Below are 13,822 nucleotides of genomic sequence, written 5' to 3'. Positions count from 1 at the left end.
TAATAACTAATCATGTCAAACAAGGCAATCATTTTGATTTGTAAACTTCTAGTTTACCATGACATGCATTTAAATTGTACTAATAAACTTGTAGTACAAACTATAAGAGAATGTTGATAATTTCTCCAATACACTTTCTTTTTCAACTCAATCATAGAGATATAAAGATATTTCATATCTTTTTCATTGTTTGTCTCAATATAATATCCATTTAGACAAATATCATTGAAACTTAATAAGTTTCTATTCAACTTCTTGGTAGAAGTATAATAGCTCTTCTAGAGTCTTCAAATATATTTGTAGTACTATAAATAATACTAACATCGATGTCTCACATTATCAAACAAGAGAAAAATTTATTACTCTTGAGAATTGTATAAGTTGTTGCACAATCAATAAGACACATATCTTTTGGTACTAGTGCAAAACATTCGTTTTTCATATAAACGTAAATATCAATATGAGATTTTTTTTTTCAACACTCTCATAATCAATTAGGTGATCAAGATGAGTATCATCCATATGGCCATAATCAGAATCACCATCTTCATAAGCAAAGTGTGTTTCTATGTTATTCTCATTATTTGTAAGATGCTCTGGTGTACAATAAGTACAACTCAAATGGCCTTTACCATCGTAATGATAATATATACCTTCATCTTTTTGTCAATATTTTCACATTTTCCTTTTCCTTTTTTCACATTATCGTGCCACTTCTGGTGACAAAATGTATCTTTGAAATTTTCTTTATAACCATGTCCAAAATCAAGATCATGATCGATCATGAAAATATAAATAAAATGTTGTTGCATTCACTTCTGGGAATGGAGCAGAACCAATTTGGACAGGTTTCATGATTTTTTATCAAAAGCTCATTGCTTTGTTCAGCCATACAAAGGCATGAAATAAATTCATAATATTGATTGCTGCATTCACTTCTGGGAATGGAGCAGATTAGGCGGATCTCATGATTTTTCATCAAAAGCTTTATTGCTTTGTCCAACCAGCCATACATAGGTATGAAATAAATTCACAATATTTGTGAAATCTCTTTTCACAATATTTTTGTCATGTTGCTTAGATGCTTTATTTCTATATTTAATTGTATCCCAATATCCATTGCATCTAAATATATTTCAACATTTAAAATCCAATATAAGGAATTCTTCCTTGTAATATCAAGGGTCACAAATCCAAATTTTACAACATTTCATGTGTTTAGAACTAGCACATAAAATAATTATATTAATAATAATAATCACCGTCAAAATAAAAATAAAAATAATAAGACGAAGATGAAAATTGATAAAATTAAATAATTCTTATCACAAGAGGAAGAATATAAGGTAAAATTAAAATTATAATTTGAGAAAGGATTAGAAAGAGCCTGAATTGAGACACGCATAACACTGTCGTTATAGATAAAAAGCTTCCACTAGTCCTCAATTGGTTGAAGCATCGTGCTGATAACGTGTTATGAAATAAAGCGAATAACATAGAGAATGACGACAGATAATAGAGAAGAGAAGAAACAAGAGAGACTATAGAATGAGAGAATAGGGAGCAACTCATCTGTATATTCTTATTGATAGGAAGAGTCCTATTTATAGATACAACATGTAATCCATAAAGGAAACAAATCAACCAAGTTAATACAAATATTTACATTTACATAAAGAGTAATGAATCATATGAGTATCAATCATATGAAATCATATGAGTAACTGTATCAAATCAATGGACAATCATTAATTCATAACATAATACTATTAATAGTTAATAATAATAATTATTATTATATGATATTATTATTATTACTAGTAATAGTATTATTATTATATAATTCTTATTTAATGTGCAGGACCAAAAAGTGATCCAATTTTTACCGAGTATCATTTTCAAATTAATTTCTAACTTCAGGAACCAAAAACAATTTTTTTTTTAATATTCGTGAAAAGTGTTGGCCTAACCGATGTTAGTTTTTTATTTTATTAAAAAAATTAAATAACACGTAACACACCATTTATTATTTTTAACGTCGTCCAAAAATAGAGACAAAAACAATGATTTTGAAGGTGCATGAACCAAATCATGACAAAATTTCGTACCATTTCCAAATTTAAATCAAACTTCAGGATTAGAAACATATTTTTCCCTACAGTTAATAATTTATTTGATGTATAAAAAAAATTATAAAATAATAAAATAATATTAACATAATTATAACATATTTAAATAAAATTACATTAAAAATATGAATATTATAACATTCTTTTATGGTTTTAAAAAGTGTAGCATAATAAAATTTAAATTAAATTTAGAACGCTATATAAAAGTTTTTATTATTCAACATTTTCTTATTATTTTAATTTATTTTACCATTGGAGGTTATTATGATTATCTTACTGACAATGTTGTGTTTCTGAAAATAATTCTACAACGTTTTTTTTTTATTAAATTCAAAATATTATGATTTTATTACGTAATTAAAAATAAAATAAAATTTTGAACTGAGTGATGAATAAAAAAGTTAACTATAAAATTTCATAGAACAATATTAATAGCGGAAAGACATTAAATTTGATTATTTAATAAGTTTAAAGGTACAATTATTTAAAATTATTTTATTATTTAATTTTTTTTAATTTTTTTATGTATTAAATAAATCATAAATGACAATTATATAATATTTATGAATATTTTTATTCTCTAAATAAAATAAAATTATATTAATAATTATTAAAATTAAAATTAATTTAATACTATAATTAGTTATGAAATTTTATAAAATTTAATATTTATTAATTACTTTTAACTAATTCTTAAGAGCACTTTTGTGCAGGATCCAAATTAAAATAAATAAAATAAAGATAATGAAATTTAAATACAAGATAAACCGTTGTTTGTACATGATTTTTCAGGGATTCGTCCAACAAACAAAGTTCTAATATATCTATAACAATATATAAAAATGGATTCTCCTTTTTGTGTTCACTTTTCAAAATATCGATTTTATCCTTTAAATATAATAATTTATTAAATTTTTAAAAATTGACTGTTACTTTTACCAATTTTGTATAGAATCAGATGTCTCTCTTATTTCTTTATCAATGGTTATTCTTTTATCTGTTTTTTGATATATTTCACTTTATTTTTAATAAATATAATTTTAATATATATATTAACTTAATAACATTATAATATTATCACATACTAATATAATATCACGCATATTTAAAAAATACATACACAGACACGATAGCGCCTGTGTTACGCTAGTATATATATAATGAGAATATTTTTTTCAATATTTTGATATTTTTGTATTGCTTTTGATTATTATTTTTAAAATTAATTATTATTTTAAAATATTTTTTGTCTTTAATTGTTATATTTTTTTGTATATATTTTATTTTTAAATTTTACATCTAATTATATATTTTTTATTTATCTTAATTTTATGTGAAAAAGTAAGAAAATGCAAAGATAGGTGCGATAACGCTGTGTTTGTTAGTATATATATTAAGTTTCTTCGCTTAGTCCGATTGAAAATGCGTACTATTAATATAATTAAATAGATGGGATATAGTTCTACTAAGCATCATCATATAATTCTTATGGTTTCATGTGATTAAAATTTCTGACTCACATTTTGGTATTTACAAATGGAATCTTCATGAGCAATTAACTCGTTCCATAATCAAAATTGTTTATTTTTTTAGATCCTGTTTATTTATAAAACTTATTGATTATAGGGTTTGTTAACACAGGGATCTAATAAAACTATAAAAATATCTTAAAGAAAAATTATGAGAATATATACTCATAGTACTTGAAATCAATTAAAAAAAATCTCCTGGTACTTGAAATCAATTAAAAGAAATATAAATTTTGAGGATTCTATAATATCGGATTAAAGATATTTTGAGGATTTTATATATTTTAGTTTTAACTTTAAAAATGAATGAATGGTATAGTTTTTTTAATCTAATGACATAATTTTATTTTATGTATTAATATGAACTTGTTTAAGGATTAACCTGAAATTTTTGATCCAGAAGTTTGTATTTATTTATTTTTAAAATTTTAAAATTAAATTGTATCAAAATTTAAAAGATGAACTAATTTTTTGTATTAAAGTTTGAAAACTAAATTCATTTATTAATATTCAAAGATACAAAAAGAATTAACTAAAACGTATAAAATATCACATCTCATTATGAGTAAATTCACTCAGACCTCAATATCTAAAAACTGTAAGAATCGTACCAAAGATACTTTTTGCACATAACAAAATAGTTAATAAGAAAATTAAAAGAATATTAAATGGTAAATAAAACAGGATTTAATAAAAGAATGAAAGGATAGAAAAAGATAATGAGAGAAGAGAAGTTGTGTGAGTGGGAGGAGAATTGGGCAGCAGGTGTAGATGGGTTCCAAAAATCTAACCATGAGTTGTTTAAATATATATTTGTTCTTTATTACCATGAATCGTTTAAATATATATTTCGCTTTTATTTTTATTATGTTTGTTCAATTTTATTTTTATTTTTATTTTGCGTTCAATTAAATCTTTATTTTTATCACATTTTAGTCAATGATTTGATCACATGTTACACTGCAAGAAGAAAGAAAGACAGAAAAACGTGTACTGTGAAATTCTAAGGTAGGTACATAATCGTGTTGAAATTGAAATTCTGGTCTCTTTCACATGTTTCAAATGGCTTACGAGAGAAAAAAAAAGTATATATTTGAAATAAATAAACTATGTTTTAACTTTTCAACAAATAATTAAATTTGGATTATTAAATATTTTTGACTTTTAAAATGATATCATTTAACAAACACTAATGTAATATAAATAGGATGACAACGCGGCAAAATTATGATGAAAGAATTTTTTCTACGGAGATAGGTATAGAACAACAAAACTTTGCCCCGTTGTCATTTTTATCTCCGTAAAAAAAATTCATCTTCATTCCCATTCCAAAATCTAATGGATATCAAATTTTTGTCTCATCCCTATCCTACCAGGTAACATGTATAATTTCGTACCCTGTACCTTTTACATGTTTTCTTACTACTTCAATATTAATTTTAATTAATTTTTATAAACTAATAAAAGTTACGGTAAAGAAAACATAACATTATCAAATATTCAATACTAAGAGGATAGTTGTTCCTTCGATGTCAAATACTTTGAAATAAATTACAATTGTTTACATTTTATATTAGAATATCAAATAAAATTTTATGAGAACCAAAACATTTATTAAATTTTCAAACATTAATGAAAGCTAGTTGATAAAATTTAAAAATATTTTTTTAAAAAATATAAAACGAAAATAAATTTTCAAATTAAAATATATTTCAAATTTTTGTTTACTTCAATTTTTAAATTCTAATGAATCTTTTTTATACACTAATAAAATTTATAATATATCACTTAATCAAAATGACACAAATAACAAATAATAAACATTATAATAAATTTTTGACATGGATATTGTATCTTTTGAACTCCAATATATGTTGGATGGTGATAAAAAAATATTCATGACAATTACATTAAATTTTTATATTGTAGTAAATAAAAGTTATTTATACAATTATAGTGAAAAAATTACAGTATGATTAATAATGAGTTAGAAAATAAAAAATAATTAGATAAAATATATCGAAATAGTATTCTACATGATAAAAATAAACAACAAATAAAAATATTAAAAAATTAACAAATGCGTGTCTTATAAATAATTTGAAAGACTATTGAAAGAAATCATACAAAGAAAAATAAATGTATAATTAAGGGTATGATAAGATGAAAAATACCTTAGAGATCTAAGAAAACTTTTCAAATATCAACATATATACTCAATGGTTGAGAAATAACAAAAATTGTTTTAACAAAATAAAATAGTTCTTCAAATGAAACAAAAATGAATAATAATAAGTAATTTTTTTTATATTACCTAGTAAATGAAAGGTTTATGTTATTAAATACTTAAATTGAGAGTATTAAACATTGTCATGTGAAGGAAAATATACAATAAATAAAAAAATTAACAAATGTGTATCTTAAAAATAATTTGAAAGACTATTGAAAGAAATCGCACAAAGAAAAACAAATATATAATTAAGGGTATGATAAAATGAAAAATACCTTAGAAATCTAAGAAAACTTTTCAAATATCAACATATATACTCAATGGTTGAGAAATAAAAAAAATTGTTTTAGCAAAATAAAATAGTTCTTCAAATGAAACAAAAATGAATAATAATAAGTAAATTTTTTTCTTTATATTACCTAGTAAATGAAAGGTTTATGTTATTAAACACTTAAATTGAGAGTATTAAACATTGTCATGTGAAGGAAAATATACAATAAATTAAAAAATTAAAAAATAATAGAAATATTCAAATGTAAGACATAATTTTTTTTTAATTGACATATATCATTTTAACATAATTAAATAAAGGTTATGATAAGATAAAAAATATATTAATAATGCGAATAAGTTTCATGACAAATCAAATAATTAGAAGAAATAAAAAATAAAATGTATACATATAAGGTTACTTAATTTATTGTGAATATTTTAATAATTATTATAGTAGGGATATGTACATCTCTATACCCATTTAAAAAAAATTGAGAATTTTTAATACCCATATTTATATTCAGTCAATACATAAATTTTTCATAAAAAAAAAACTGAATAATACTAAAAAAAAACGAATTTATTTAGGGTCTCTAAATATGGATGGGTAAGTAGTTTGAGAGAATTTATTTATTAATACTGGAATGATTTGTAAAATTATTGCAGCTCTAAAAGATAAGAGTCTATCAATGAATATGCAGTGGCGTGTAATTAAAAATATATATATATATATATATATATATATATATATATATATATATATATTTCTTTATTTATTTATTTGTATGTACAAGTGGGGTATGTAGGAAACACAGCACCGACAGAGATGAAGTCATAATTAATGTTATTTATTGTAAGTAGTTAGCGAAATTACCCATCTCAATTGATTATGATGATCGACCGCCATCTGAATAAGAAAAGACAGAAAGAAAGATGAATAAAAAATTAAAATAAGAAAATAAATATAAAGAAATAAAATCTAAGTTAAGGGGTTATGTGAAAAGATGGCAGGTGATTTTATACGTAGAAATATCTTTTATCAAGGGCTATACATATACATATACATATATGTGAAAAGATGGCAGGTGATTTACGGAGTTTTTCTTTTTATCAACACACACATATACATATATATATATATATATATATATATATATAAAATAAAGTATTTAGATTGCTTTAATCCATTTATTTAGAGTAGTGATGAGAAATAAATCCGTCCTTATAAATTTTGACGGAAAATCTTCATATTGACTGGGTATGGGTATAGGTATGGATAAAGGTATGAGGAATTCTCGACTTTTTCAATTGGGTATGGGGATGTACATATCTCCGCCATAATACCCGTTTTCGTTTAAGTTATTAAAATATTCACAATTAATTAAGTAAACTTATTAATATATATATATATATATATATATATATATATATATATATATATATATATATATATATATATATATATATAAGGTTACTTATTTACTTAAGTGTTTAATGTAACATCCCATTTAATAGTCTTTCACACTATCAAACAAAACATTAAATCATGATCAGACGTAGTAGATAGTGGAGTTAACATTTATATATACACAGTACATGAATCTGGTACAGTCATCCAAAAATATAAGAAGGGGCCTAATGACTTACCCAGCTAAGACTCCTCAAAAGTCTGATTCAAAACTACTATTGCCGTGAGTAAGGGGAATCAATTTCTGCTCTGAAGGGGGGCATCATCATCTGGACTAGGCTCTGCTCACACCAACAATAGACGATCATAGCAAAGGAGAAACCACGAACGCAAAACCACATGAACAAAAGAAGGGGGTAAGCTAACTGAAAGAAAAAAAAAAGATAACGCAGAACATCATTTACATCACTCACAACACATAAACCAACAATTAAAATTCTAGACTCGATATCAGGATTGTGTAAGCGGCATTGGAGCTCTTGGTGGCTCGCACCTGCAACGGTTCCTAGACTCTGCAGAGTCTGGACACAAGGGTTTATCACCCGACCGTTCCCAGGGTAAGTCCCCTTCGCGTCTAGGACTGGATCAAGTCCAAAGACTAGGACCTCCTGCTACTCCTCACGACATAATCCATTCTACTCTATCTGAGCGCAAATGATTATTGGAGTTTCAGGATACCAATCAATATGGATTCCGCACGCCCTTACACTCTAACAACTCACATGAACTTCCCTTGAAATTCCATTCCAACCATCACACTATATACTCATACTCTTCAAATCTCATCACACAATTCAATAAATAATGACCTATCAAGCATATAAAAGCTTCCTTGCATAGAATCATAGTAAAACATGTCGTTTTTTTCCTTTAAAACAGAAGTTGATGTATTTCCACTATAGTGAATCTCGCTTAAGCTAGGCAATCTAGCCCAGGCGAGAAGCTATCTCGCTTAGGCGAGGCTACCTCGCCTAGGCGAGACATCAAACAGTGGCAAGGATTAAAAACTGGGCGAACTCTCACTCAGGCTAAACTGGCTTGCTTAGACGAGAGTGTGTCTCGCTCAAGCGACTCCAGCTCGCCTAGGCGAGATCTCGCTTAGTATCAGAGGTGAGTCTTCTGATAGTCTCGCTTAGGCGAGAACCGCCCGCCTAGGCGAAAATAACAGATCATCCCACTGTTTTCACATGCAAGAACGCAAATTCAAGGCAACCATGATCATACACTCATACAAGCCTTTCAATAAATCAATTCAGCACACCAATCTCATACAAAACATAAATTTACAGCTCAAATGGAAAAGTATCGGTTAGCTTCCCTTACCTTAAAAAAAAAACACCACAAGCAAGGCTCTAACACAAGGGCACCTCAAATCCTCAACCTAAGGGGGCTGAAATTCGAAAATTCTAGGTGAGTACAAGACTCTAATTCGGTTTTGGGTAGGTATTAAACTCCAAAATTCCCGAATTGAAGAAAATTAAGGAAAAATTGGATTTGACTTACCGGAAGGGAAGGATGACTCAGCTAGAGGAGGAGTTTTTTTCGCCTGGTTCTGGGTAGCAGCAGCTGTAACAGAGGGGAAGTGATTAGAAAGGGAAACGAAATTGAGTTTTGCTTGAGAGAGAGACGGGGCGACTGTTTAGAGGGAGGGAAGAACAGTGAGGTGTAGTGTGGTTCTGTGAGAGAAGTTGGGGAAGAAGAGGAGGTGTATGGAGAAGGGGTTAGTGGGTCCTTACATTTAATAGCACAAAACTTTCATTTATTAGGTAATATAAAAAAACATTATTTACTTATTATTATTAATTTTTGTTTCATTTGAAGAACTCTTTTGTTTTATTAAAACAATTTTTGTTATTTTTCAACCATTGAATATATATGTGATATTTAAAAAGTTTTCATAGATTTCTAAGGTATTTTTCATCTTATCATACCCTTATTTATACATTTATTTTCCTTTGTGCAGTTTCTTTCAGTAGTCTCTCAAATTATTTCTAAACATTTGTTAATTTTTTTAATATTTTTATTTGTTGTTTATTTTCATCATGTAGAATACTATTTCGATATATTTTATATAATTTTTATTTTCTAACTCATTATCAATCATATTGTAATTTTTTAATATAATTGTATAAATAACTTTTATTTACTACAATATAAAAATGTAATGTAATTGTCATGAATATTTTTTATCACCATCCAACATATATTAGAGTTCAAAAGATACAATACAATATTACAATTTTATTATTATGCTTATTATTTGTTCTTTGCATCCTTTTTATCAAGTGATGTATTATAACTTTTATTAGAATTTAAAAAATTGAAGTAAACAAACATTTAAAACATATTTTAGTTTGAATATTTGTTTTCCTTATATATATATATATATATATATATATATATATATATATTTTAAATATTTTTAAATTTTATCAAGGTTTCATTAATGTTTACAAATTTAATAAATATTTTGGTTCTCATGAAATTTTATTTGGTATTCTAATCTAAAATGTAAACAATTATAATTTATTTCAAAGTTCTTTGATATCGAAGAAACAATCATTCTCCTAATATTGAATATTTGATAATATTATGTTTTCTTTATTGTAATTTTTTATTACTTTATAAAAATTAATTAAAATTAATATTGAAGTAGTAAGAAAATAGGTACAGGTATGGGTACGAGATTATACCCGTTACCCGGTGGTGATGAAGATGAGACAAAAGTTTGATACTCATTGTATTTGGGTATGAGGATGAATTTTTTCTACGGGAATGGGTATGGGATAGCGAATTCGTCCTCGCCCCACCCTGTCCCGTTGTCATCCCTAATTAGGGGTAGCAATGTGAATTTGGTTCGGCGGGCCAGTCCGCAGGTCCGTCACAACAACAAGGGGCGAGCTATAATATCGAGCTTGTTGACCTGTAGAAGTTTGGCCCATAAAAGTCCACCACCCGCACACACCGGCCCGTTGGTCTGCATAAAAAAAAAATTTCACTTGTGCATATCGATTACTTTCCTTTTAGACTTTTGTATGAAAGTTCCAAATTCTTGTATGACTGGAAAAGACAAGCATTATGTATTTTTGAATGTCCTAAAATTTGAAGAACACATCATGTATGTCAAAGTACGAATATGAATATGATGAAAATGTTGAATTATTAATTTATCATCTAACTCCCTAAAGTCTTAATTTAATTTTGTGAACTTGTTAAAATTTCACGATTTGTTGAATATTGAAGCTTTATGATAAGATTTCTTTTTTCAAAAAAACAGGCTGGCCTGCGGGATCGCACTTATGCGGGACGGACCAGACTTTTCAGCCCGTACTGAAAATGTGGGATGGACTGGGCCTAAACGAGTCGGGTCGGCCTGAATTTCCACCTCTACCGTTTACAGAATATATATATATATATATATATATATATATATATATATATATATATATATATATATATATATATATATATATATATATATATATAATGAAGCACTTGGATTATTTCAACCTATGTACAGAAAATATGTATACAGCTAAGTTGTTTCAAAGGCTTACTATAAACAATGCTCATCAGGTTGTCGATGTTCTTACCAAACCTCTCGAGTATGGATTGTTAAAAAATGGTGTCTTCAAGATCGGGATGATAGATATCTTTAGTGGAACTTGAGAAGGGCTATTGGTTTTCTATTTCTTAAGTTTTCTATTTTTGATATTGAACCGTTTCACATACTGTTTTCTCTCAGTATATATATGTATCTATTTCTCTCACTAAAGGGTAACAACAATAATAATTAATATTCAGTCTTTTCTCCGTTTTCTTCATCATATGGAGAAATTCCATTATGTTTACAATTTTCTTAATCTTTATTTTAACAAAAAAAAAAGTAAAGCACACACAACTTTAAGTTGCATGGATTTAAATTCTTATTACTTATTTAATTGTAATACAACTCTGATGCTAATCTTGGTTTGGCTTCTAACACAAGTGGTTCAACAAGCATACCACCCTTATCAGATTTAAGAGTGTTGATACTTGATAAATTTGGTGGTGCACTCCAGGAAAATGCATGGATCAACCTGGCCAATAACATCACAGTCATGGTGGACCCAAGTATGACTGCAGGACAACCTCTTCTTCCTGTGCCAAATGATACGAACTTCAAATCTGGTTCTGACAAAACAAGCATAGATCCATCACTCTTTTGATGACGTTCAGGTATGAACTTGTGAGGTTCACTCCACACTTTAGGGTTTTTTCCAAGTCCATGTCTGCTTAGTAGTACATGACTACCCTTTGGAATAAAATAGTTTGCCACCATTGTGTCATTGCTTGAGACATGGGGAGGATTAAACGGTACCACAGGATGAAGGCGAAAAGCTTCTCTCAAACAAGCCTTTAAATAATTGAGATTTGGAATATCTGATTCTTGTACCATTCTTTGCTTACCTACAACCTTGTCTACTTCATCAATAGCTTGTTGAAGTATATGGGGTTGATTTACCATTTCTGCAAGGGTACATTCAACTGCATTAGATGGATTGTCTGCACCTCCAAGCATTAGTTCCTGCATAATAAATGCTTATAAATTAAATATTATTTTGTTCTCAATAAATAATAAATAAATAACATTTAGGATAATGATACTTTAATTCATTTTTGATTTACCATTTCAATCGCTCTTAGATCATCGTATTACATTATTAAAAAAATCAAAATTGATAATTGAAAGATAATCAGAGTGATGGATTAAAAATAGATCAAAATATCATTATCCTTAGAATAATAATTATATAATATTTTTCGATTAAAAAAAAGGCAAAAAAATTCTTTATTTCTAAAATAAATTATTTAGTAAATCTAGAAAATAGTAATAAGGAGTGGAGTGGAGTGATAAATTACTATAGTAAGCGCCTTGATTTCCTTGATTGTCAAAGTAGGATTATTGTTGTCGTCTTTGAGTGATATGAGAACATCCAACAAGTCTTCTTCAACGCTCTTTGCTCCATTCTTCCATTGCTTCATTCTCTCTTCAATCATCGGATCATGATACTTCTCCATCCTTCTCATTCCTTCCTTCACCTTCCTCTTGTGCCCATCCAAATCAAAAGCCCTCAACCACGCCACATAATCAGAAACAGAAAATGCATAAACATGTTTAAGCAATGTGAAAATGGTATTCACTTGTTCTACTTCCTCTGGCCCTGGCCCTCCATCCACCCTACCCTTTCCAAAGTACCTTGTGTTAAAAATCATTTTTCTCGTCACATTGCAGCAATAGTGTTGTGTAACATCCCTCACATTCACGAGGCCCTTATCGTTCACATTGTTGCATCTGTTGTAGACATAAAACATGATGTTATCAGCTTCTTCGTTCCTTTTGTGTTGGAATGAGTGGTGCCTGAGAGGGGAGAACAAGTCGTTGACGAAGATTCTCCTCATTTTCTTCCATTGCTCCCCAAAGGGTACAATAGCTATGGTCACATAACCACTGGATATGATATCAGTGGCCATTGTTAGTGGTCTTGATGCAAACTCAGCATCATGCTTTCTCAAAAACTCATTAGCGATGGAGGGACATGTGACAGGGATTACATGGACATTTCCTAGACGAATGCATGCAATTTCAGTGTTCATATCTTGCATGAGGTTGTGAATCCATTGAAAAACAGGTTTGTTTGAAAGCATTTCAGGAAGGTTACCAAGTATAGGCCAGGGTTTAGGACCTGGAGGCAGTTTAGGCTTCTGAATTATGTGATTTTTGAAGACTTTGATGATAGTAAAACCACAAATCACAACAAATAAAGAAATTAGAAGGGGTTGAAGATGCAGACATGAAATATAGGGAGCGTAACCCATAGGTGGTGGAAATTGAAAAGAGTATTATTGAAAGGAAGAAAATGGCATGAGTATAAAGGAATTAATGATAAACACTGTGATCACTCTTGGCTAATGAGGTTCCTATTTATAAAGATGGCCAAAAATGGTAAGAACTGCGTGTCAAATCTACACATTCTCGATCGACAAATCTATGCAGTGGTAGAAGTAACTGTCAAATAATGGCCATCAGGTATCTGCAATTCTATATTATTAATTATAAAAGTAGATAAATAATTGATTTATTAAAATATTTATTGATATATTTTATTCTTAATATAATTAAAAGGATTACATTCTCATCATATAAATTTTC

At 27.7% G+C, this 13,822-nt stretch overlaps 1 protein-coding gene across 1 annotated transcript; it reads right to left on the bottom strand.

Moving 5' to 3' along the window:
* Window positions 1-11,511: 11,511 nt before the first annotated feature.
* Window positions 11,512-13,540, bottom strand: LOC114188531 (isoleucine N-monooxygenase 1-like). Its single transcript, XM_028077103.2, has 2 exons — window positions 12,532-13,540; window positions 11,512-12,196 (listed from the first exon to the last, which is right to left on the bottom strand). Exons 1-2 carry the CDS (start codon window positions 13,486-13,488, stop codon window positions 11,567-11,569), a joined length of 1,587 nt encoding a protein of 528 aa, XP_027932904.1. The 5' UTR covers window positions 13,489-13,540; the 3' UTR covers window positions 11,512-11,566.
* Window positions 13,541-13,822: the final 282 nt, after the last annotated feature.

The sequence above is a fragment of the Vigna unguiculata genome, chromosome 6 (assembly GCF_037176805.1).
Source record: "Vigna unguiculata cultivar grain cowpea cultivar isolate G323 ecotype 2 chromosome 6, ASM3717680v1, whole genome shotgun sequence".
Lineage (NCBI taxonomy): Eukaryota > Viridiplantae > Streptophyta > Magnoliopsida > Fabales > Fabaceae > Vigna > Vigna unguiculata.
Note: the sequence above shows the minus strand (reverse complement) of the source record. Positions and strands in the feature narration are given on the sequence as shown.